A 26,374-nucleotide genomic window follows, 5' to 3' on the forward strand; every position below is an offset into this window, starting at 1 on the left:
TGGATTCATGTTTACAAAATGTTAGGTCCTAAGACAAACGAGAAACATTTTGCATTGAATGACTTAACAGATTAATGGGTGTTATCCATGTGGGTACCAACAGCTAAATTATCAGACTAAGAGCTTCTAAGAAGTATTTTGATTGGTTACAAAGAGGCATATATCATATATTGAGCCAATCAGAGATAAGGTAAGAATGGCCAATGGCTGAAGGTGGGAAAGCTTAAAAGCGCTAAGAGATCTCAAAGCGCTATTTTGATTACTCAGTTTATTATATCATGTCATTAACCAATCAGAGGCACTGTAACGGCTTGAGATGGAGTCCAGTTGTAAATAAGAGCTTATAATTAAAATCTCATCTAACATCATTAATTTTATAAAATTTAAATCTCAAAGTGTAGGTCTGATGTATCAATGGCTACCTTCAATTAAGGATTCTGAAATGCTTCATGATGTATTAAAAATTAAATGAAATGAATGGTGACAATGCTTTTCCAAATGAAATAAAATTAAATAAGTATTGCTTTGCAAATGTATTTTCAAGTACAAAATGATATTAAATCCCACCCAACTGAACCTACCAGAAAAGGGTTGTCATGGAAACCAAGCATTTTTTCTTGGTCATTGTTAGGAGCAAAATGTCCATTGCTAATGTGTTAAGGTTATTAATTATTTTAAACTGTTGTGATTTGGTAGTTCACAGCATCTTACGAATGGTAGTGAGCTTTGGCAAAAACTGCATTGCTCAATTCATAGCGAGCGTGTAGAAGAATTAAAATATTACAGATATACTTTTATAGGTGCTGCGGTTCTTGAGTTATGTTGTAAAGAGGGCTGAAACAACAACACTTTTGTAAAACGTACATAACTCATAAACAACAATAAAGTAAGCAAGTTTGCAAAGTATACGATTTGTAGAATGAACTTTTACAAAATATCAAGGTGTTAATTTTCAATAATATATTGATCTAGATAATGAAAATCGATTTTTAGGTTGCTTCGACTAACAATACCTTGTCTACCCTTAATGCATCCCAATGTCAATGTGTAAATACATATAATGCATGGTACATCACGTTAGGTTATTCCAGTTCCCTTAATCTCACATACAGAGCTATAATACAGGGAGTATGACCTGAATAGGTAAAGCGCGCTTCAGACTCCGAGTATTGTACGTACAATATTGTATGTACAATATCTACGTTATTTAATCTATTGCCATTCTATTTCCAGTAATGTTTAAGTTCTAACGAATGTTTGATGACGAAAAATCGGTAATATGTTACATACAATATCTAGGAGAAATATATTATCGATTTTACGTCATCAAACATTCGTTAGAACTTAAACAGTACTGAAATAGAATAACAATAGATTAAATAACGCATATATATTACACATACAATATTATACGCATAATAAAAAAGTCTGTATACTGCTTTACTCCATTTGAAATCTACACCCTCATGTGTGGGAGATTAAGATCATGTACACATCAACTGGAATAGCACATTTCACTTTAAGGTTAACAATTAAATGGACTTGATCAACTTCATATTTCTTATTTAAATTTTTAGGGCAAATTAAACCATTTTGGCCTTTGTCCCACCTACCCTGTCCAAAGTTGACTGTTATTGGTTGTGGATTTAGGGTTTAGGGTCTAGGGTTAAAGTAAAGTAAGGAAGCTTAAGGAATTATCAGGGCTAGGATTATCATTTAAAGGCCTGGTTATAGGATTAGGGCTTAAAGGATAAGGTAAGGACAGCGTTCGAAATAGGGCCGGTCAGCCGGCCATTGGCCTGTAACTTTTTGGCCTGGCCGGTAACTTTTCTGACTGGCATCTAGTTGCCGGCCCGGCTGGCCGGTAACTTTTTAAGGTCAAGCCCGGCTGGCCTGTAACTTTTTGAGGCATATTTCGAACACTGGGTAAGGATTAGGGTTATACTATGATCAGCTCATAATGAGCAAGAATTAATTGCTTTTTGTTACTCCACCTATCAATAAACCTGCGGTCAATAAAGTCAAATAAATTCACATAAATGTGTGCCGCAAAGTGCAATTCTCGGATGTGCTGTGCCCAGCTGTGTGTACGCCATTCTATATAAATCTATGATGTAATTAGGTTATGAGGCCCACCTGATTAAAAGCTGATTATAGTATGGGATTATTATTAATTGGTTTTAGGGTAGAGTTGTAAAGGATACAATAGTTGCATTCACATTGTCGTACATACACCCGGCAGAACTTGGTCGGCGCAGGTTGCCTTTCTTAGCCAATCAGAAACGGCATTACAAGTTGCCATTGGCAGACTGTTTGTTTGGAGGGAGCATAACCAAACTGGCTGTGGAGAAGACTAAATTCTACACCTTACATCAATAAGTGACTTATTTTGAAACATAAAAGCAGTTCTCTCACTCAGTTTAGAAAATCTAAAATTGCATTTTTGATGATAACTGTCCAGTTTCAAATGTGATGGGTCACAAATATTTTGCCTCCAGGGGCATTATTTATTCAGTTTTCACAATTGGACTGTCATGATGATGTGAGCTCTACACTGGGACCCAGAGGATGATTTAAGGAAGCCCCGTCATGCACTGCAAACGTGTTATCACTAGAGTTTCAACTGCCACTTTATTTTCAAATCCCATTGAATTCTGTGCAAAAGATGTTGTTTAAGAATTGTGCGTGCGTGTGTCATTATTACTTGGTCGATTTCAGAACAAAAGTGATGTATGCATAAAGGATAATTCACACCTTCTGTAGGTAACATAAAATGTGAAATCGACTAGCATTTTGAATGCGTTTTTATTGTAAATATATCAGTCCAAATTCAAATTTAGCCATGCCCGTCAATGCAATGTGCGAGCAGTGGTGTCATGTTCACTCACACAGCTGTGCTGTCAACACAGTGGCGTGGTGGGAAGTGCTTAAATCATCCTCTGACTGGGACCTATTGGAGTTTAAAGAGATAATATGTGACATGATTGGATCATATGCAGACGAAAGTCAGCAATAATTAATTTGGGATACAGGCAACAATAAGGAGCAGAAAACAATATAAAAAAAAAACATTAAAAAAATGGATACATAAATCAATCACAACTTTGCAATTAAGTATACCAGGGACTTAGAGACTTCAATGTCAGTAAGCCACAATCATAAATGGTAATAACTAATGAATATGTTGCAAGGTTCCTTTTATGTGTTAACCATCGCATATGTGTGTGCGACATCAAGCGTATGCGTAAGACCTTGTAGAAAATAATACGCCTTTGACGGTTAACAGTAGGCTTAATTTGTAAAGGAATTCTGAAAAAATGATAAATTGTCGAGATTTCCATATGTAGCCCATATGTGATGCTATCAAGCAAATGAGTCTTTGCATGGAAAATCAAAATTCAGTTTCAAGTTCATCATATCGGATCCACTTAGGCCAAAATTTGGAAATTTTGAAAATTGAGTTACTACCATTTTTAACTTGTTCAATACATACAATTACTAATGTTGAATCCCCAGGTCTCTTGAATACTTTATACATGTCCATTTTCTTATGTTTTTTTATTGTTTTTCTCCTCACTTTTTGCCTATATCTCAGTTCCATTATTGCTGACTTTAAGCCTGAATGGACCAGATCTGGTCACATATTGTGTCACATATGACAGATTTGACCTGAGAAAACTGAATTCTTCATTTAAGTTCTGCTCCAACCAAATTATAATACTAACATGTAAAGGTGATAGAAAATAATAAGTAATTGGATGTATTTTTCTAATATAAGCTGTAATATTTTGCACATACAGAACAGAACACCATTGTAATATCTTAATCACAATTTAACACTCTCCATGCGGGTGTCGACTGCAGACGACAAGTTTCAAACAAATGTCAAAAATTCTAAAATTTCAGAATTGCACATTTTCATGACCATATTTGGAATCAGAATGAAAAATGCATTAAAATGAGTACAAACAAGCCTAGTATTGGTTCAGTTGTTCTTGAGATAGCTCTTAATATTTTGAGAAAATATCTCAAAACTTGGACTTTTTATGTTGAAGCTTTATAGCTAGCATTCAGAGCATGAATTGGAAGCCTGACATGTAATAAATCATTGAGTATGTCAGAGCTGACAGGGGCTCAAATGAAATCACTCGCAGTCAATGGTCACGAGCTATTATATGTAAATATTCAGCTATTGTGCTGCATGTGATAATATGTGACACGTACCTGCATGTATGAAACCGAGAACATGTGAACAATTTTACTTTTTGTCATTTTGATATAGATGAATAGATTAGAAAAAATAATACAGCTCTTACTAGTGCATGACCAGATCGACAGCCTCATCATAACACTTTTTCCTCTTAAATGAAGATTTTTGCATCAAAAGAAAGTATGCCCGTGAAATTTTAGGCCTGAAATATGTTCCATTTAGATGTTGTGAACAAATAAGTGATAGCCTCATCTCCTATTGGGCTATTCAGAAAATAGATGCACACCCCTATAGAGGAGTTCGGTTCGGACTTTTGTCCAGTCGTGACTGTTGGAAATCGAGACTTTTAAAGTGCCCAAAGGCAAAAAATTCCGGCAAAAATACAGTTCAAAATCAGAAATCCTGAATTTGAGAGCTCATTTTGGACATTTCCGTAATTTTTCCTTCATTTTAATTGGATTTCCAAGCTTTATCAAGTGACATTGGCAACTGGAATTCCAGTCGTTTTCAGAAAGTAGACTTGGAAATCCGGACATTTCTTTGATTGAAAAGTTACTCCTCTATAGGGGGTGTGCACTTATTTTCTGGAATAGCCCATTGAACATGTTTTTGCTTCTAATAATAATAAAACCGCTAGTGTAATTTATCTCAAAAATTTGGTAGATTATTTTGATACAATCCTCAATGTGACAAAACACAATATTGGAACACTTTGTCAATGGTTCCTTAAAGGAGCTATTCAGATGAAATCCATAACCCCTATAGAAGACATGACCTTAATCTCACACACAGGGGGTGTAGATTTCAAATGGAGTCACCCATTCAGGTAAATAATACTAGAAAAGATGTAATGCTTTAAAGGGGGGTAACCCTATTGGTTTTGGATATGGATTGTCTTTAAAATTACATAATAATATCAAATATCGCCTCCTTTATGCTGCTTTGTGAAAAAAGCGAGAGCATTTTCAGCGTAAATGTGAATAAATAGCCAAATTTGCAATCCAATACCTTGGTATCGTGAATTGTATTCTGGGCAGGCAATGACGAATGCTGACATGCTGTACAATGCCCGGCCCGTATTGAACGGAAAATGGTTTTTTTTCGTACCAAAAAAAAAAAAAAAGAAACAAAATATATTTCCCCTTGCAATATGTACATTTCAAATGAATATAAAAAAGTTTGGTTAAAATGGAGAGGAAAAAAACCCTTCCGAGACCGGGTTTTGAACCGAGTACCTCTCGGGTAAAAAACAAACGCGCTAGTCAATTGAGCTATTTAGCACAACACGCTTAATTGCCGTTTTCATAACTATGTACGGCGCACCGTCTTGCGGTGACTGATATTTCGTTCATAATTCCCTCCCAGAATTCCAAAGTATTTACCATTGTTTACAAACTGGTATACCTGTAAAAACCGCTGTGATTCATGATTTCTCCGGAAATACATCGACTTGGGCGTCAAATTTCAGGATAGTAATGAGAAAAATAGTATCTATTATGTGATACCAAAACCTCATCAACAATGAAAAAATCGGGGATGATGCTGTCGATCGGTTACGGACCTTTAATAGATGACAAACCAGCAGAATGCTATTTTTCTCGAATTACCGACATGACAGACCCAAGTATAAATGCTATCTACGTTACAAAGCACAAAAAGTGACTCACAGGAAATCCCTTCTTGTGCTAAACAGGCCTAGATAAATTATGTTATCTACTGTAGATAAGAGACCCAAATAATGTTGTCTACTGCAAATGACCCATATGGTTGAAAAAATAACAACAGTACGTACACTTTCATTAACAGAACCACATCTAAATGGGGAACAGGTTTGGAATGAAGGCTGATGTGCCCATTTTTTGTGATAGCTGTATTGTGGGTGGATAGATTCCTCATTTACATCCAAGCATAAAAAAGTCTTTAAAATACTGAAATTTGAGGCACATTTTGTGGTTCAAAATAACATCACTGTTGTGTGCTATATCAAAGATTGGCAGGCTTTATTTAGTTTATGATGCAGTACTGTGAAAAATTTAGCATCTGAACTACTAAAAACTTTTTTGTTATAAGCTAGAATATATTATAAACTTTTCACCAAATAATATTTGAAAGCCTCATAAAGTTTTAGTCACAAGAAAATGATGAATTCTTCTGTATCTTTTAACACAGACGATGGTGGCCGACAGTCATTTAATGCGGCAACAGCCATTAGTGTAAACAAAACAGATAATATGACGGCAACACTGCCTGCTCTATTGGCCCATTACAGAAAAAAATGCGCAAAATATATTTCCCAGTGCAATGTATACATTTTCACATGAAAAAAAATAATTTTGGATTCAAAATGAATGTGAATAAAAAAATTATCATTGCCGGGAGTGGGAATTGAACTCAGATCACTTGCATGGCAGGCCAAGATACTAACCGTTACACCACGTATAGGCTTACATGGGGGAAATTTTCAGTATATATCATAACATATCGTGCGTTATTCATACAAAATATTTAAAAAAAACTATACTTACAATGAGGTTCACTGTCGAACCTCAACGTATTTAGACTGATAAAATAGTGCTTGATAACATATATACACTTTTGGAATTATTTGAGACATTTTAAGTGTTTGACGTGTTAAACCAATGACGACGTCAAAATTCAGTAAATCTTGGCTGGTCCCCCCTGTTTTAACACTTAAAAATAGGGAAGTTGATTAGGCGGTGTGTGAGCCATACACTGCTTGCTTTTTGCGCATAAGTAATTCAAGCAACTTGAAGCAAGAAATCTTGAAACAACTTAGGTAACAGTTAGTGGTAGGGGGGTGTAAGACTTTTGGCCAGAGAAACCAATCATGTTGTTGTGCCCAGGGGCCAGGAAAAAGTACAACTGATTTATGTTTGTATTGTAATTTTTAGCGTTATTTTTAATATGGCTGTGTGTATATTTCTTTTTTAATTGACATGGTTTTATACTGCAGGCTATTAATCTACTTTTATCCTATGATCATGATGATACCCATTAATGATTGCAAATGTATCTCATTACATAAAATAACAAAATTAATACAAAAATATAGTACACATGGTCCCCTTTTGGTATATCACATGGTGCATCTAAACTCTACATATCTAAATATTCTTGTTCAACTCACCTGGTCCTTTAGCACCTCCAGGCAGTAATCTACCAAGTCTGAATATTACAGCACGTTCATATTCTTGCACCACCTAAAATAAAAACACAGAAATAATTATCAGATATTACGCTGGGAAACTAAGTCAACAAACTCATTAAATTCTGAAGCACTAAAAAAAAGCCAGAACTTCATCGGTGCTATTAACATTATTGAAAATTGTTCAATATTGATAGTGCTGAATATTTTAATTTGATGAACAATCAAGCCTTGGGGGTTTATACACTACGCCTGGGGGATGCATGAAAATATGATGAGGAACTACTTATTTGTAGGCCATCTGATAAACCTGCTTTAAAGTCACTGCAAAATACCAAGTTAGATGGCAAAAAATGCATTTTGGGGATGGATGCTTTGAAATGGGATGTTTTCTCACATTCTTTAACATTTTGCTTAAACATTACCCAAATTCAACTTCACAATATTGGGTTTTATGAAGTTTGCATACCTGTCAAATGTATCTATCAGAATCGAGGGCATGCACTGCCATTATAAGAAAAATTTCAGGCCAATTTAGGTTGACCATTTGGCTATTTGGAATCTAAGTTACCAATAACCATGAGATGCCATGTAAGAATCCAGCCACATTGACCTTTCCCTCCATCTGGCTTCTTCCCCCCCCTTCCTTCCCCACCCCTTCCTCTCCATTTACTTACCTTAATACAGACACACAGTGATAGGGGGAATGTACACAGAACCAATAACCATGAGATGCCAGTAAGAATCCAACCACATGGACCTATCCCTCTATCTGGCTCCTTCCCCCTCCTTCCCTCCCCCTCCCTTCCTCTCCATTTACTTACCTTAATACAGACACACAGTGATAGGGGGAATGTACACAGAACCAATAACCATGAGATGCCAGTAAGAATCCAGCAAAATGGACCTATCCCTCTATCTGGCTCCTTGCCCCTCCTTCCCTCCCCCCTCCTTTCCACTCAATTTACTTACCTTAATACAGACACACAGTGATAGGGGGAATGTACACAGAACCAATAACCATGAGATGCCAGAAAGAATCCAGCAAAATGGACCTATCCTCTATCTGGCTCCTTGCCCTCCTTCCCTCCCCTCCCTTCCTCTCCATTTACTTACCTTAATACAGACACACAGTGATAGGGGGAATGTACACAGAACCAATAACCATGAGATGCCAGTAAGAATCCAGCCACATGGACATATCCCTCTATCTGGCTCCTTCCCCTCCTTCCCTCCCCCTCCTTCCCTCCCCCTCCCTTCCTCTCCATTTACTTACCTTAATACAGACACACAGTGATAGGGGGAATGTACACAGAACCAATAACCATGAGATGCCAGTAAGAATCCAGCCACATGGACCTATCCCTCCGTCTGGCTCCCCGGCTGGAACAAAATAAAACAGAAGGAATCTATTAATGATGGAATATACAAAATGAGGTATCCCCTACTTCTTCAAAGTCCAGTCCTTACAGTTCTTTCACTTTTAATAAAATAAACCAGGCCCGTACGCAGGATTTTATTTGGGGGGGGGGGTGCTGATTTTGTACGGGCCTGAAATAAACCAATGACTTGGAAGTTAGGACTTAGGGATTGACAGTAAGTGTTGTAATGTGTTAGTGAACTGAAAGTAGCATAAGCTTCATAAGCATACAGGAAAGAAACTACAGTAAGCCAAAAATTTAAGGTACCAGTTATGTTTCCCCCCTGTATATCCTAAACAAAGACAGATATATCATAATTGGACCAGAAGTTAATAGCTGCATCTTTTAGCTTGAATTTAAGACCTCATTTGTTGAAATTGTTGAAGAAATAAAGACACAATGATCCAAAAACCCAAAGACGATTCCAATTTAAAAGTTGCAGTTTGCTACATCGCATGCCCTATTGATTTGTATACAACATGTTCGCTGACAAGAGAACTAGCGCTGTGCTTCCATTGATTAACACGTTAAAACTAGCGTTGTGTTTTCATTGATTAGAACACAAAAGTGCAACTTCTGATTTTGTTTCTTCATTAGGTTTTAGATCACCGTTTCTTTAATTCTCAACCAATTTCAACAAATAAGATCTTAAACCAGACGTAATGAGTACATGTATTGGCTGTTTGTTATAATTTTGACATATTTGTCTTTATTTAGGATAATACAGGGGTAAACACAACTGGTACCTTAATTCTTTGGCTTACTGTATGCACGTACACACTGACAAATTGTACATATATGTCACGATTGAGGACTTTTGTATCATACCATTTTCAATTTAATACAGGACAATTTCTTTGTAGTTTAGTTTAGTTTAGTTTTTATTTAGCATTGCAACATATACAAAAATACAGAAAAATTGTAGCATTTAAAATAAAGGCAAGTCCAATGATGTGCAAAACCTTTATATTAGCAGATAGGCGAGATCTGCTAGTTCTCTGTAGACAAGGGGCAGTCTTCAGTGAGCGGCTCTTTTCAGAAACCACCAAAACCTTTATATTAGCAGATAGGCGAGATCTGCTTGTTCTCTGTTGACAAGGGGCAGTCTTCAGTGAGCGACTCTTTTCAGAGTCATCAGTAGACAAGGGGCGGTCTACATGTCTCATTCTTAGGTACTTTGTCCTGAAGAAGTCAGAGCTACTCCTGACGACAGCTTGACAGTTCTAAACTTGTCCAACGGCGAACCCGCTAAAAATTCATTCATTGTTTACTTTACCATGTTCATTCATGAGCCAAATATCAAAATAAACGCACCACGGACTCCCTAATGGAGATCGCCCTTCATTTGCAATTGAGAAGAGATAATGGTTTAGTTCAAGGAGGCACCATCAGCTGCCATGTATCAGTTGTGTACAATATAGAATGCTGATATAGATAAATGTCTATAGGGCAGCTATTCCAGATAGGGTCTTCTTGCACTTACTACAAGTTGTAAGAGAGTAGCTGCCAGGTGTCAAGTGTATAATATAGAATGCAGAAAGTGTCAAATATCGAGAAGGCAGCTATACCAGATAGGGCCTTCTTGCAGGAGCCCTCTTATAACAGAATAGCTGCCAGGTGTCATGTGTGCAAAATAGAATGCAGAAATTGTCAAATATCGAGAGGGCAGCTATTCCAGATAAGGCTTCTTGCACTATTAAATTGTTGATATTATTCAAGTATATCATCTCTGAAATATACATTGGATATTCCGTTTGAAATCCACACTCCCCCTGTGGAAAGACAGCTAATGTCTTCCACAGAGGGAGTATGGGTTTAAAATAGAATACACTGCCATGTTTAGCCATTGAACAAATTCTTGCTTTTACTTTGTAAATATGTTTAGAAACTAAATACTGCGTATCAAATTCCTAAACATCATCAATATTCAATGACTAAACATTACCCATCAATACTCTAAACATGTTTAGTATTTAAACATGTAATGTTTACAAAGTGAAGTCAAGAATATGTTTAGAAAAGTGATTAATCCTAAACCCTATCTTTGCAGCATAGACAATTGGGTATGACTTCCATTTGAAACACTTCAGTTGTGGAAGATATAGGTAAAGCCACATATATATTGTATAGGTTTCAAAATAATTAACACCAGCCAATTCTATTTGAAAAACATACTCCCTCTGCAGAAGATCTTTTACATGGGTATGGTAGATTTCAAATGGGATATAACCTATTGCTCCAAAGTTGCAAACCCAGGATCCTTATTCTCATCCTATGTGTATATAGTGGATCAAAGATAGATGTCAAGAGCTTAACCTAGAATAGTGGCTGGCATGCTTCATGAATTTATGAATGACATCAGATGATTAACCCGCTCCAAAAAATCATGGGTGATGACTGCAGACGACATGTTTTAAATTTTATTTTAAAATTCAAATATTTCAGAATTGAGCATTTCCATGACCATATTTGGATACAGCATAAAAAATGCATTAAAATATTAAAGTATTGGTTAAGTGGTTCTTGAGATAGCTCTTGATATTTTGAGAAAATATTGAAAAACTTGGAATTTTTATGTTGAAGTCTATGGCCCGCAGGCAAAGCATTTAATCTTTCTCTGTGCTGATGAGGATGTCACATCAGGTGGAGTTCTAGCATCTGAAAATGTTACAAAAAGCTATCAAATCCAATATTGAGGTCTTGTTACCATATACCGGTATAATCTAAGTAAACAATGAATGAATTTGGATGAGTTTAAATGTACGTAGTATTAGGACAGTGCATGTAAAGAATAGCTTTGTTTGGAAGAATTTCAAGGTACATACGGATTTGAAGATTTATTCTTTCCAAAGAAATTTATACCCAAAGACTACAGATGCAAAATTGCCCCATATGTAAAGCTATGGTAAATCCACCATCTTGGTATTGTTGCTCTAAGTCCCAACTCTTCATATTTGAGGCAAAGAATTTCTCTGTCAATTTAAAACTATTTAATTCTCAAAAAGTTGAGAGAAGAGAGAAGAGATAGTGTGGTACATGTTCCTGACTAAATATTGATCTTTAGTACCCATCATGTATTATTTTTAACCCTATCCCAAATGTGCACTGCCAAAATCCACTGCATTACCTCACAAAACTGGGCAATTCCAGTTAAAATCCAAACACCCCTATGGAAGACATATGACCTTAATCTTCCACACAAGGAAAGTGAATTTCAAACGGAGTTACCTGAATGGGCGACTCCATTTGAAACCTACACCCCCTGTGTGGGAGATTAATGCCATGTGTTCCATAAGGGCTGTATGGATTTCAAATGGTATAGCCCATTTATGAATCAGATAGAACGAGTTTGTACTGTAATCAGTTGTGACCATACAAGCATACTAAATTCCATATTAATTAACCTATATATTTTCATTATATTCAGCCACGTTCCAAGCGAAAACCAGCTGTACTAACTAATAACACTATTATACCTTACACATCACAGTTGAAAATGTACCCTATGTAATGTCCGTTTCATTGAATGCATGTATCCACTTCACGAGAGGCCAACTGCACTCCTTGTTTCTTTACCATACACTTTGAATTTTGAACTTTTCTATGGACGGTGGTCAATATTTTTCTGTTCAAATTGTGACAAGAGCCTAGGGGGACAGGTGGCTCACTCTTCACTGGTGCCGCTGAGTTAAATGGACATTGAAGACAGGGTTGTTAATAAATTTCAGCCACAATGGTGGGTCAAATAATCAAAAAGTCCCTCAATTTTTTTTCTTAATCATTGGTTTTTATGAGATTGGAAACTACCGAAAATTGCGCGAGCCAATGTTGAAAAGCCACACGATTTGTTCTTAACCATTGAATTCTATGGGACAGGAAATTGTCAAAAGTTGCAGGGGAAATCATCAAAGTTGCCCAATTGGGCTACAAAATCATGGAATTGGCAATCCTGATTGAAGACAAAGTGATCCTATAAAGTGATTTCATTACACGGAGGTGTTTCCATAATAAAACAGTGTAACAAAAAAAAAATAGCATATAATACCTGCATGGTATATACTTATGTTAAAAACTATGATACTATGGAATAGAGTCTCTTAAACAGCTATAAAATCTATAAATCAGTAAATCAGATTTATCTTGAATTCATCGTATAAAGATATGAAAGGAAAACAAATCAGATTTGTTTCCCATAAGCTACAAAGCATAATACGACTGATACAATTATTGCTATCTACTGAAGATAGCATTTAAATTGATATATTGCTATCTACTGTAGATAGCATAAATTAATCTCCATCTAGTGAATATAGCATGAATTGTATTTGCTACCCACGGATATGTAAGGAATTGTTGCTATCTACTGAAGATAACATTTAATTGATTTATTGCTTTCTCTAGAAGATATCATTTGTTGCTATCTCTAGAAGATAGCACTTATTGCTATCTCTTGAAGATAGTATACAAATATTGAATGTTTATGAGTACAATGGTAAGAATATTTTCATGAGGTGAAATATGGACTGTTCCATTCAACAAGGCTTTGCCGAGCTGAATGGAGCAGTTCATATTTCACCTCATGAAAATATTCTTTCCATTGAACGAATAAAAGCATTCAATATTTGTTTTATATAACTCATATAAAAATTCTTTTTCTTCCATTTATTTTATAAATCACCAGAAAACAAAATAGATTTAAAAAATATTACAAACTGTATTTATATTAGAAGCGACACCCATACCTATAATTGGCGAGTTGTGGTAGTCTCGGTGCGCCATGGGGTGCGCGTGAGTGCAATAGAAAAGGACTATTGCATGGACGCCGAGTGCAATAGTCTTTTTCTATAAATAGCAAGAATAAGCAATAGTGATTGACCAATCAAATAATAAGAATCTTTGTATGGGTTATATAACATAAGATAATATTCATCTACTGTAGATAGTATAAATTAATTACTTTTGCAACTATTTTGAAATGTAAGGAATTGTTGCTATCTACTGAAGATAGCATAAATAATTAATCTCCATCTATTGAATATAGCATAAATTGCATTTGCTACCTGCTGATATGTATATACCTTAACTATCTTCTGAACATAGTAGGGCCTATTTAATTGATTTATTGCTATAAAAGATAGCATTTATTAAAATGAATATTTTTAAATTGACTAAGAATAAGAATAAACGATAGTAATTTTTGTTTTTACTATCCTCTCTATGTGATAGACGACATCCAGATCCAATATTTACTTGTGGTGGATACTGGCTGCGCCGGCATCCACTAATCAAAATATTGGACCTGCCTGTCATCTATCACACGGTAGAGGATAGTAAAAACAAAAATTCCTATTGTTTATTCTCTAAGTAAATACCTTTTCCCTGATTTTCAAAATAAGTGTCCATCAATCTGGGACACACAAGTATTGAAGCAACTGTCCCTTACCCTTAACATGGGGCAGGTGCAATTATATAGCAAAATAAGATGCACATCTAGCAATTGGCTATTCCAGTCAAAATCCATACACCCCCTATGGAAGACATGGAGGTATACATGTAGGTAGACTGGAGTATACATATCAAATGGAGTCACCCATTCCAGTAACCCCATTTAAAATTCACACTCCCTCTGCCAATGATTAAAGTCATGCCTTCCATAGGGGGTGTATGGATTTCATCTGGAATATCCTAATACTAGTAGCAAAACAAGATGTACATCAAGCAATCTTCAGGAGACATCTTTGTTAATTCACCTTCTGAAAATCTGTTTTCTTAAGTGAGTATGAAATAACCTGAACCTGCTGTGAGACTTCATCTGTGACACCAGATAGCACTTACTGCTCTGTCTGGTGCTGCGTCTATACTATTACTACGCACAAAAAGTATCTGAACACTTAAAAGGGCATTTCGTGATCCTCAGTCTCATCCCCCCACTTTTTTCAAAAAAAGTTGAGATTTTTATATCACTGGAAACCTCTGGCTACATAATGTACATGTACAAAAAATTTCTTACAGACTAATTAGTTTAGCAAAGATATCGTGAAATTTGAATTTCGTTCTGGTATACCAGAACGAAATTACAACACATTGTCTATGGAGCAGTGTAATACACATAATCATGCATAACTCACAAATGCAAGATCGGAATCAACTGAAATTTTGGAAATAAGCTTTTTTCGTGGATATCTACTGAAAAATGTCATAAAAAGAGGATACTAGGATCATGAAATACTCCTTTAAACAAAAGCAATATCTTGAATACACTTAACCAAATTTAAAGCAGCACATAAAGTAATCATTTGATGGATACTCTTGTTCTGCATAATTTGATACCTCATTTGGCATGATGCAACTTTATTTCCCCAAGTATGGAATAGGAAAAGAGAGCATTTCACAAGTGACAAATTTGTGCTATTTCCTCCTTCAGGGTGATTCCTACCGGCTATTCCAGCGGGTTCATTATAGCATGACAGAGCAACGCTCACTTGTCGCGCTCGTAATTAGTATGTTTCAAGAGAAATGTCTATGTAAATTTTGTCACTTTTGAAATGTTCACTTTTGAAATGTTCACTTTTGAAATGTTATCTTTTTTTATTCAAATTGGTATAATTATCTTGGGAAAATAAAGTTGCATAATGTCGGATGTGGTATAAAAATATGCAGAACAAAGTTCTCCATCTTGCTTGTTTTTAAACAACCTTGCACTTCAAAAGTAGGGGTGCAAATTGGCTACACAAGTTGGCAAAGTTATTTTGAGGCTTGAGTTATATACTGCGCCAATAAAATATCCTTACACTTGGAAAAAATTCACAATTCCCAAACTGAACAATATTGGGTTAAATTTGTTTTTTAATAGATGCACTAGCTAATCCTGCACATTATGACATCACATTGAATCCAATGCGACTTCAAGAAGCAAAGTTACAAGCATTTGATTAGACGAAGGTCCAGTTTTGAAAGTGACAAACTGGCCTATTCAAAACTTCACAGACTAGACATCTCTTTTGATAGTGGTGAATGGCTAATTTATGCGTTTGGCTTTAATTTAAAACAAAAGGAACAAAAGAAAACTGAAACAAAAGAACTGACAAATAAAATGAAAGTTATGAAACGTACAGAGAAGTAAAACTGAAATAAAACTGCTTTAAATAACGCTTCATTGAAGAAACTGTGTTGTCTCTTTGTTTCGCTTGTTGAATCTTTTTGCGCCTTGTATAGGCCAGTTTGTCACTTTTAAAACTGGACCTTCGTCTATTCAATTGCTTGTAACTTTACTTCTTGAGGTCACATTGGATTCAATGTGGTGTCATAATTTGCAGGATTAGATAGTGCATCTATTAAAAAAACAAATTTGACCCAATATTGTCCAGTTTTGAAATTGTGATTATTTTTCCAAGTGTAAGGATATTTTATTGGCGCAGTATATATAAGCCTCACATAATGCACTAAGATTGCATCCCCTCCATCCATTTTTGTCATCTATCTCACCTCCATCTATTAAAGACCTTGAGAATAATAAGCGAGCCAGGAGCAATCAGGTTACGCATATATTTTACCCTGTCTCTCATCTGGCTATTAAACCTAGCCACCATATCTGTGAAGGGTGAAATAGTCAATCATGACCCCAGGAACGTGATAGTGGGGTTGCTACGGCTATTCCGATCAAAGTCCACACTCGCCTGAGGAAGATTTTTAAAACATCTTCCACAGGGTGAGCATGAATTTCAAATGGAATGAACACACAGGCAGCTCTATTTCATACACCCTTTAAGAAAGATTCAACCTGAATCTTCCACATATAGGCATGATAGGGAGCATGTGTTTTAAATATAGTTGGTTAACATGCTAATTACATTTTTCCTCTGTGGAAAATATTTCCAAAATCTTCCACAGGGGAAGGTGGACTTAATGTAATAGCCCATTGCATAGGAAAGGGTGAACATTAGTTTCCTCTAGTAGAGAGCCATGGCATGCAGATATGAAATTGGCTCTGAAAGAAAGCAAAAACTGCATCGCTATTGACCAATTCCAGTTGATTTATAAGCTTTCTTACACAGGAAAAACTAGCAGCGGCTGCCATTATTATTGTCATGTTTTACAAGAATCAAGCTGGTTTGCTTGCTCATTTAAGTCTTTCATATCATATACAAAAGGATCTTGTTTTACTGCTATAACTTAAGTATTCGAATGCTAACTTAACTATCAACTTTTACAATTCCAACTTTATTTCATAACATATTGATTTGATTAACTCTGAAACCAATCTGATTCACTAATTAAAATATAATTACGAACAAATGCACTTATTAAAACATCTATGTCAACAACCATGCCAATGATTAACCTTTTTGATAAGGTCACAATAACTGTTGCATTCAATAAATAAGTAATATTTATTTCATTATATCTACCTTTATTTCATTAAATCAAGACATACCTTCAATAAATAGTAAACCCATTCAATAATACAAAACCACTTTTATTACTAAAAAGCTTTGTAATGACATAAACTCCCCTAATTCTCACATTTCCTGATCTGATTAAAAAATATATTTTGCATATCTTCAGCATCCTGAATACCCTTTATGATAAAAATTGACGCATATTAAACCATATGATTTCGATGATAAAATTAATGCACCTGAAATGGATGCAACAATTGTTTCACTCCGATCCCATATCCGATTCCTTTCCTGATTGATTGGTATCGTTATTAACTCTCTTCACGTGGGTGTCGACTGCAGACGACAAGTTTCAATTTTTTTTAAGGCAAAAATTTTAGAAATGTGAATTTTCATGACCATATTTGGAATCAGCATGAAAAATGCATTAAAATGAGTACAAACAAGCCTAGTATTGGTTCAGTGGTTCTTGAGATAGCTCTTGATATTTTGAGAAAATATCTCAAAACTTGGGACTTCTTATGTTGAAGCCTATGGCTAGCATGCAGAGCATTAATGGTGGCATGGTAATTAAACGTATCACGTTATTGTCAAATGAACACTATACACTGCATGGCAACTACGTCATGGTGCGCATAAAAGGCACTGTTATACATATGCGTTGACTTGTTTTTTATAGAAATCGGAACCTGGGCTTTTGGAGCGATACCCTGAGCTGGGGTATCATGTTATAAAGGTTTGATAACCACGTCGTTCAAGACGGCATCTACCTTAATAATAACATGCGATTGGATGTTTTCAATGTGTAAGTTTTGTGACTACTCCTTATTCCAGAAAAAGACAGTACTAATTTTTTTGGATTAAAAAAAAATTATCCTGTTTTTCCAAATGAAACATAGCTTAATCCTAATCCTTTAGTTAGTTCTAACTGGCAATAAAAGTTCAATTTAAATATTTGGTCAATTTTGGGAAATAAGGGCCAAAAACATGCATTATTAAGCATTTTTCGTATGCTGTAGTGTTAATGTTAAAAAACACACTTTTAATATTATATATTGTGTTAAAAACATAAACATCTTCATATTTTTACATGTTTTAGTGTTTATAAATTAACACCCGATACTTTCACTGCACAAACCTCAGCTATTTAAGTGTTCAAGTGTTTATTAAGGCCAGAGTAATGGAAGACACATTCGTCCACGCCCGAATTTGAGATTTCTTGATATTTATCAACACTAAGATGTATTCTTTCACTTGAAACTGATAAAATACAACTTGCTAATATTTACTCGTATTTTTGCTTGATTTGCTTCACTCTTTTCAACTCTTAAAAGTCACATGGCTCAAAGACAGCCTAGTAAATTGGCGGGAAATAATGAGTCAGAAATGCGCGAATGCGAAATATTGTGATTACGCGCGCGATTCGCGCCGCGTGACGTGGTGCAGCTCTGCGCGTATGTCAAACGCAGTCAAGGCGCATTCGGTATGTTGTTAACCCAGCAAATGTGATGTAAACAAAACAAAACTTTGCAGTCAAAATGCCACTTAGATTTTTTAATTATTTTGAATTTTGGCGCACTGAAAGCAGACATTATAGATTCATTGGTGCAAAAAGATGCATATTTAGACCATGCACCAGATACAGCTTTTACAAGCGTGAAAGCCTTACCATTTTAAAATATAAGGACGTTTTGTGCATATTTTTTTACTAAAACGTCGATTTCTCAGAGTTCACTTGTGTATTGCACGATTTTTGTGACAAGATAACTCAAAAAATATGCAAGCAAAAGGTTAACTTTTTGCACTATCGTTTAGAGTACATCAAAGTCTAGGGAAGGTTTTTCATTTTTTCAAAATATTTGTTTTAAACAAAAATATACACCATTATGTGCAATTTTTAGCTTAATAGAGTGACAAAATTGCTTTTTTCACATGATTTTTTTCAATATTTTGAAAAAAGAGACGAATTTCATGTCTCTTCTTCGTGAAAAGCTAACTGATTTTGTTTTACTCCGAACGAATTTTTTTCTAAGTTGTCACAAAACAATTGGGGTAAAAAAGTGATTTTTTTCAAAAACTCGAGATTTTAGAACAAATCTGACGTCACCATGCGATTCTTTGACTCATTTCCATTCCAAAAATGTATAGTTTTATATACTTTGGACATACAATTCAGAAATAATGATGCTCGAAAAGGTTCATGTTCTCTGCCATTACTCTGGCCTTAAGTGTTGCTCTGCTTTTTTTGCCGTGTACATTTTCACATAAAGATTTCAAATCTAATGAAACTTGCATGCACATAGTTTGCAGCTAAAAATATCACATTTGTAAATCTGAGTGAGAAGCTCTGTCCAGAATCTATGATCAAATCAAATAATTCTGCTTGTCATTCTTTCTCAAGCAATAACAGGTCTACTCCCCTTGAATCAACACTTGCTGACTGTAACTAAGACTAGGGTAAACTCTCATTAATACCATTTTATAGACTCCGTGCATGCAAATTCATTGTGCTCAGCTCCGATTTTCTGACATAAATGGTAATTTATAGGTAATTTGGAGCAGTCACAATGAACTTGATGCTAAACTACCCTGGCCATATAGATTTCTTGTTATAAATCAACCTAATTCTGTGCATAATTGAAAATTTGCCAATTTAGACCAGTGCAATTTATTGGCGATAGTAATTTAAAGGTAATTTGATATAAGTGAGATCTTCAATGCATTGATAAATCTGTTCTGTGCTTTACTGTGTACTGTCTGATTTATTGCACCAAAGAAAGCAAATTTTGATGAAATTTTTTTTTATTAAACACATTTTGAATATGAATTTAGAAATCTTGTATATTAGGCCTACTATAATAATAATATAGTGAGGTCTTGGTCAAAACAACATAATTGTTTACATAATTAAAAAAGTTATAAAAATTACAAGTCACTGAATTCATTTCAAATAAATGAAGAACAAAATCTTTTAATTTGTAGTTGTATATCATAATCAGAATACAAAACAAGATAGACTAACAAACCATCACAGCTGTTTTCTTCAATATATATATACGGGAAGTTTTGCTAAAATCAGCTTTGGGGGGGGGTTGCCAAAATTTTGAAAATGTTTGCAAAAAAAATCAGAACATATTCCATAGGGATGTATGGATTTCAACTGGAATAACCCAACAAGCCTCCAACAACAGTTATTTGTATCTCTATCTCCAATATAAAATATGCAATTCATTTTGGAATGAATCCTCAGCCAAACACACTATCATGAACATAGGTAATGAGAGCTACAAAACAATAATTATTTCTATGGAACATCTGTTCCCCAGGATCTGTTCCTTTCTTCTATGTTTTGCATTCTGGCATAGAATTCTCAATTTGTTTGCCTCCCATTGGTTGTGTAAATGCGGGTCAGTGAGGTGCATGACCTAGCGGTATCTGCACTCAAGTTTGAGACAAATAAAGTTGACACACAAGAGCAATGATATGGGTTCTATAAAGGCGATCCCAAGCTTGATAGAAGAGGTGTCATTTCTGCTATGTGCATGATTATTCTCGGGAGAGGAAAACACCAAAAACTTCTGTTTTGATATATTGTTGGCCTTACCTCAAGAACCGCAAAACCTATAAATAATAAATAAATTATAATAATAAATATGGAAACATAAATGCAATTACTTGGCTTTCTTGACTCATTTCCAATCCAATAAGATTAATTAATATTTAGAAGTACATTGCACTTTTTCAGTAAAATAATGGCTAAAACTGGAAAATGTTGGTCCTTCCATCCTACTCACCATAAAAATGAAAAACATCACTCTATACAAACAATTCAAAAACTGATTGTATGCAGATCAGTCCATTATAGCCAATATCAGATATCATCATACAAATTTTTTTTTCTTAAATTTTTTAGCCCAATGACATATGCTTTTAGCATTTATTCTTATCATAAGCAGTGAGGATAAAGTTATACCATTAAGATGGTAGATGCATGATATTTTCCAATCATCAATTGAATGATCAGCATTACAACTTTTGAAATTTGGTTTATTTTCAAAAATATTGTAAAAATTCTGAGCCAGATGACATGTTCTTACCATCCATTCTTATTTTGAGTGGTGAAGATGAAATTACCATTAAGATGGGGGACCTCTTAGAGAATCAAGGCATGATATACTCAACAATCAATTCAATAGTTCTCTTCTAACCTAGCCTATAGCACAATAATTGATTAATGCTTGCTTCTCACACAACTTAAAGTACGAAAGTGGTTACATCATGAAAATCTTGAAATTTAAATTTCTCCATGCTCAACTAATACTAGGGTTGTTGAAATTCAATGGTTTACAAGCATTTTATTTATTCAAACAGGCAATGCAATGATAATTTGAAATTTAAAAAAAAGAAAAACACAGAAAAATGTAAAATTTGTGGATTTCTAAGTTGCAGTAACATCCGGGAGTAAGGGTTAAGCATTCACCAAAATCATCCAACATCACTATCTATTAGGCCCAAGTTCTTTAACCCAACATATTTTGTATAGTCATGGAATGAGGCTTCCGGGGATGGAGATTTAACTCATACATTACAATGTGATGTCAAATCATAACATTTCAAATGTTCAGGTAGGTTACTGACCTATGCCATGAGCAATGAGGCTATTTCAGTGGACAGTGATTTCTATATTAACACTTCACACTTATACAATCAGATCCGAGTTAGAGAAGAAAAAGATATGTAATATTTACAGAAAAGTCAAGATATGGATCTACCAGCCATCTGCTTCATGGCATGTTTCAGTGGTGGTTCAATGGCGATGATACAGGACTAACTTAATTAACTAAATTAATTTGGTTGCATATTCTGAAATGTTTCAAATGTGACATGAGAATCCAGCTCTCAACTAAATTGATATTAAGGGCATTGGCTCTAAAATGTTAGGCCTTGTCCCGGGGCCTTGTTATGTAATAAGAAAATTTCACGCTCCATGACTTTCACGCTGGGTCTCGGAGCTTGTTCCTTTGTTATGCTAAATCCTTTCCCTATTTTCTGTACACAAGGTATATATTGCATATTGTTTTAAGATCTCAAAATGGTTATATTTTACTAAATGTAGCTTTTCGCTATATTATGTACTTTTAAAACTATGCATTCATGTGCAGGAAGAGTGAGCACTTCGGCAGGTGTTTGGACTTATGCCCATTCACTCATCCTGAATTATTTGCTTTTGTCATGTGTAAGAAATGTGTGTGTAAATGTACAGTTATTTTTGTTACTTTTTTGTATTTTACAAGTAATTCAAATAAATATTATTATTATATTTTGGAAATAGTACCATTTGTTTTATATCTGATAATGTATGATATTACGCTTTCATTGAATGATATAAAAGTCAGCACAATAAATAAGGTAACATTTTATGAATCATATATTACAGCAAAAATAAAGGTAGATATTGAAAAATCAAGGTGACCATAATGTGTGGTGGATGTTTTCATTAATTTGAGATAATTTGAGATATCTGTGATGGCAAATGATGCAAAAATCACCTACAATCCTGGTGGAAATTTGTTGCCACACCAGCATGTGCTGGTGTTAAAAACACACAATTGGAGCTAATGTGTGATAGTTCCGCATTTATCTTTGTATAATAGTTGCAAATGCACATTCAGCTTACACTCACTCCTTCCTCACCCCCATCTTTCAATGTTGGGACACTGTAATATAGAAATGGTAATGTCAAAATCAACATTGCAATAGGGGAGTGGGGGAAGGATGTTGGCCAATTAACGCACTGGTGTGGCAACATTTTTCGCCAGAATTGTAGTTATGAAATGCAAAGGGATGGAAGGTACAGATTCAAAAGTTGCAATTTTGGTTCTGTCAACATTTCCCATAGCACACCTAAGTGATTTCTACACAATGAGTGCACACATTGGGCATACTCTCTAAATGTAAAAGAGTGAAAAACTCACTCCCCAAAAGAGTGATTCACCTATAAGACCACTCAAAAAAGAGTGAAATGTGTTTTTTAACTTTAAAACCACTCAAAATAGAGTGAAAACCACTCTAAAAGAGTGAATTTTAACTCTTTCAAGGAGTTTTCGAGTTGTCCTTCATTTAACTCCTTGAAAGAGTTAAAATTCACTCTTTTAGAGTGGTTTTCACTCTATTTTGAGTGGTTTTAAAGTTAAAAAACACATTTCACTCTTTTTTGAGTGGTCTTATAGGTGAATCACTCTTTTGGGGAGTGAGTTTTTCACTCTTTTACAATTAGAGAGTACAAAGCCATCTTCAAAAGGTGCAGTTGCATAGTACAGAGTAAAGTTTTTAATTCATACCTTTTATCTAACCAGCTTGGTCAATCTGAATGAGCAAAACTTGCTAATTTATTAACTATTGGATGATAAACAGGATACAACAGGATACTCATTTCCATCCTCATTTTGGGTGCATAGGACAGTTTTAAGAATGAGCGATTCCCCATCCGCGCCATTCAATGGTGAAGTATATAGGTCTATAGCAGGAAATCCTGGGAGGAAATGTAAGAGCAAAGTCAGATCCTATACTGGTCAGACTAACAAAATTTTAATCAGAAACCCATCATCTGATTTATTTGAACCTAAATTTGATATTTTCTGACAGCTCCATCGATTATTTGTTCTCTCCAGGATCTGTGATGTGACACGTTTGATAACTTTTACTCTTTACTCTATAAGTACTTGTGTTGATCATTGTGTGAAAATATAACAGACCAGCAGATAACTAACACTTCCCACAATGCACTTCTTCCATTTCAATTTCCTGTACTGCTTTGCTATCTGATGCAACAGGGGTCGATAGTGACAAAAAGTACCTCAATGAACAGAACACATCCAAATCTTGCAAAATAAGTTTATTTCTATATAGACGAATCCAACGAGCCAAGTCATGGTCAGGATTTGGTCGGCCATCTTTGGTTACCCGCTAGCACCAACCTGGTGTTTTGAGCGCCCAATTGTTCAAATAAAAGCCGCCTAACACCTAGAGAAGATGCCAGGACGAGGAGGGTTAATAGAATAATACTATAGAGATAATTCCGCAGGTAATCCCGTCGCATCTATTCATACATAGTCCTTTTGTTCACAAGTACATCCATTTGTAGCGTTTGATATGGTGTATGAGACCGCCATGGTTGATCAATTTGCACACTGGAATTGGAAATATTTCCAATGTTTCTATAGATAATTTGTTGGAAAGTATTAAAGACCCCCCCATTTATTTGTAAATATAGGCCTATAAGTTTATGATTGTTCACATTTTTTCAGAGAAGTGATGATTATTGATCATTTTTATTTAGTTTTTTTCTGTATTTTCGGTGGTTTCCTGAAGCCTGATAATCAAGATATTCTGGTACAAGCACCATTTCAAGCAGGTTACACTCATCACCTGCCATGTCTGCAATCATAGATTGAATACAATACCGCTTTTTTCAAAGATACTTATCGTACAGGTGCGAGTGATCAGAATGATATGGTTCAATGCATAGATACCGTGTGTAGTTAATCCGATTATTATGTCACTTCAACAGCGAATAGACCATGTAGAAGCTGTGTGTTTTGCCGAAGGGAACTGTAGGGCCTATTGTGTTGTAAACTTTAATCATTCTTTTGTCTACCTGTGTTTACGCGGAAGGTGTAAAACGGGTGATGGAATGCAGTTTAAAATTTCCGCCAAGGCCGAATCATTTCACATTTTGGGTGCATTGTAGCCGACGGGTACCCAACTAAAGGCTGCTAGTCAGGTGTAGGAATGCGTGGATTTGGATTCGTCTATATGTTTAACCAGTCTATTCACAACATGAAACAGAGGGAAACCTGTACAAAGTAATACAATTTTCAAATGAGGTAATGCATCATGTTGCAAAGGATTCTGGGAAGGGTAAGATATCATCTTTCATAATAAACTATGGATCATGAATTAGTTATGATATGCTGCAACTATAATTTAAATGCCTTAGGATGCAAGGTGCTGATTATGTGTGCATGTGCATTGTTAATCTGTATACTTATTTCTGATATTTAACACTTAAAACTTAAGTAATTTAAAACTCGTTATAAATCTGTGAAAATTGGGCATACATACAAGAAATTTTACACTGAAAGAATTTTATTAAGAAATGTGCATGTTTTATCGGTGCTAATGCAAAATTGAAATAGATTAAATTCATTTTAGTTTAATTTTAACTATTATATGAGATTGGGTAAAGGATTTTTTTCCTGGCAAAATTGTTCTTCACATCTGTGAGCATCTCAAAAGAATGTACATCATTCAAAATGTATACATGCAGATCACTTTTTTAATTTAAATCTTAAAAATTGTCACCCTAAAAATGTTGCCATCCATACCACCGACTCATCTTGTTTTACAGATGAAAGGACATCCGGAAAACATTTTTTTCTAAACAGGATCATAAAAGCTAACATCATTTCACCCTTTAACTGAATGAACAACCATGGCAATATTTTGTATTAAGTACAGAAGTAAAAACACAAACAGGTTCATGTTATTTTGGTCCATTTCATGGTACACTTTTATTGTGGCTCAAGAACTGCAAAATGAAAAATGCTCTCTGGTGCAGATTCAAATGTATCACTATAAAATATAAAATCTGCTGAAAAGCTTTTCCAAAAATTATTGAATCACACACTGCTTTCTGTAAGTGGCAGTGGTGTCAGTGTTTGCAGAGGGGTGTCAGTCCCGCCAGCAAATATACAAAATTAGCTTATTTCAGCCAATTTTAGCCTCTCATGCAGCCTTCATATTTGAATATTTTTCAAATCTTATATCCCTGGATCTGCCTCTCCCAAACACCTCTCAATCCTATTCTTACTTATAAAGGACCGGTCACTATTTACACTGGGGGTAAGGGGATGGGATTTTAAATTGTGTGTTTCCCCCTGCACTTCCGTTCAAACATACTGTGCCCCCCCTTATTAAATAACATTTCTTCAATTAAAATGTCACATTCCTCTCTTTCATGACAAAAAATTTTGGATTCCCCCTCTAACTCACAAAGAAAATTTTATATTCCCCAAAATCCCCCATTCACCCCTGCATAAATAATGACCCCTCCCTAAAAATTTTGGATTCCCCCTCTAACTCACAAAAAATGTTGCATTCCCCAAAGTCCCCCATT

At 35.1% G+C, this 26,374-nt stretch overlaps 1 protein-coding gene across 1 annotated transcript in view; it reads right to left on the bottom strand.

The window, feature by feature from the left end:
• Positions 1–26,374, bottom strand: part of LOC140137539 (stomatin-like) — a 248,197-nt gene that overhangs the window by 54,481 nt on the left and 167,342 nt on the right. The window contains exons 2-3 of the mRNA XM_072159252.1: positions 8,653–8,759; positions 7,359–7,431 (exon numbers count right to left, since the gene is read on the bottom strand). Of these exons, the coding sequence (XP_072015353.1) occupies positions 7,359–7,431; positions 8,653–8,759 (180 nt within the window). The remainder of the gene's footprint in view (positions 1–7,358; positions 7,432–8,652; positions 8,760–26,374) is intronic.

This window comes from Amphiura filiformis, chromosome 17 (genome assembly GCF_039555335.1).
Source record: "Amphiura filiformis chromosome 17, Afil_fr2py, whole genome shotgun sequence".
Taxonomy (NCBI): domain Eukaryota; kingdom Metazoa; phylum Echinodermata; class Ophiuroidea; order Amphilepidida; family Amphiuridae; genus Amphiura; species Amphiura filiformis.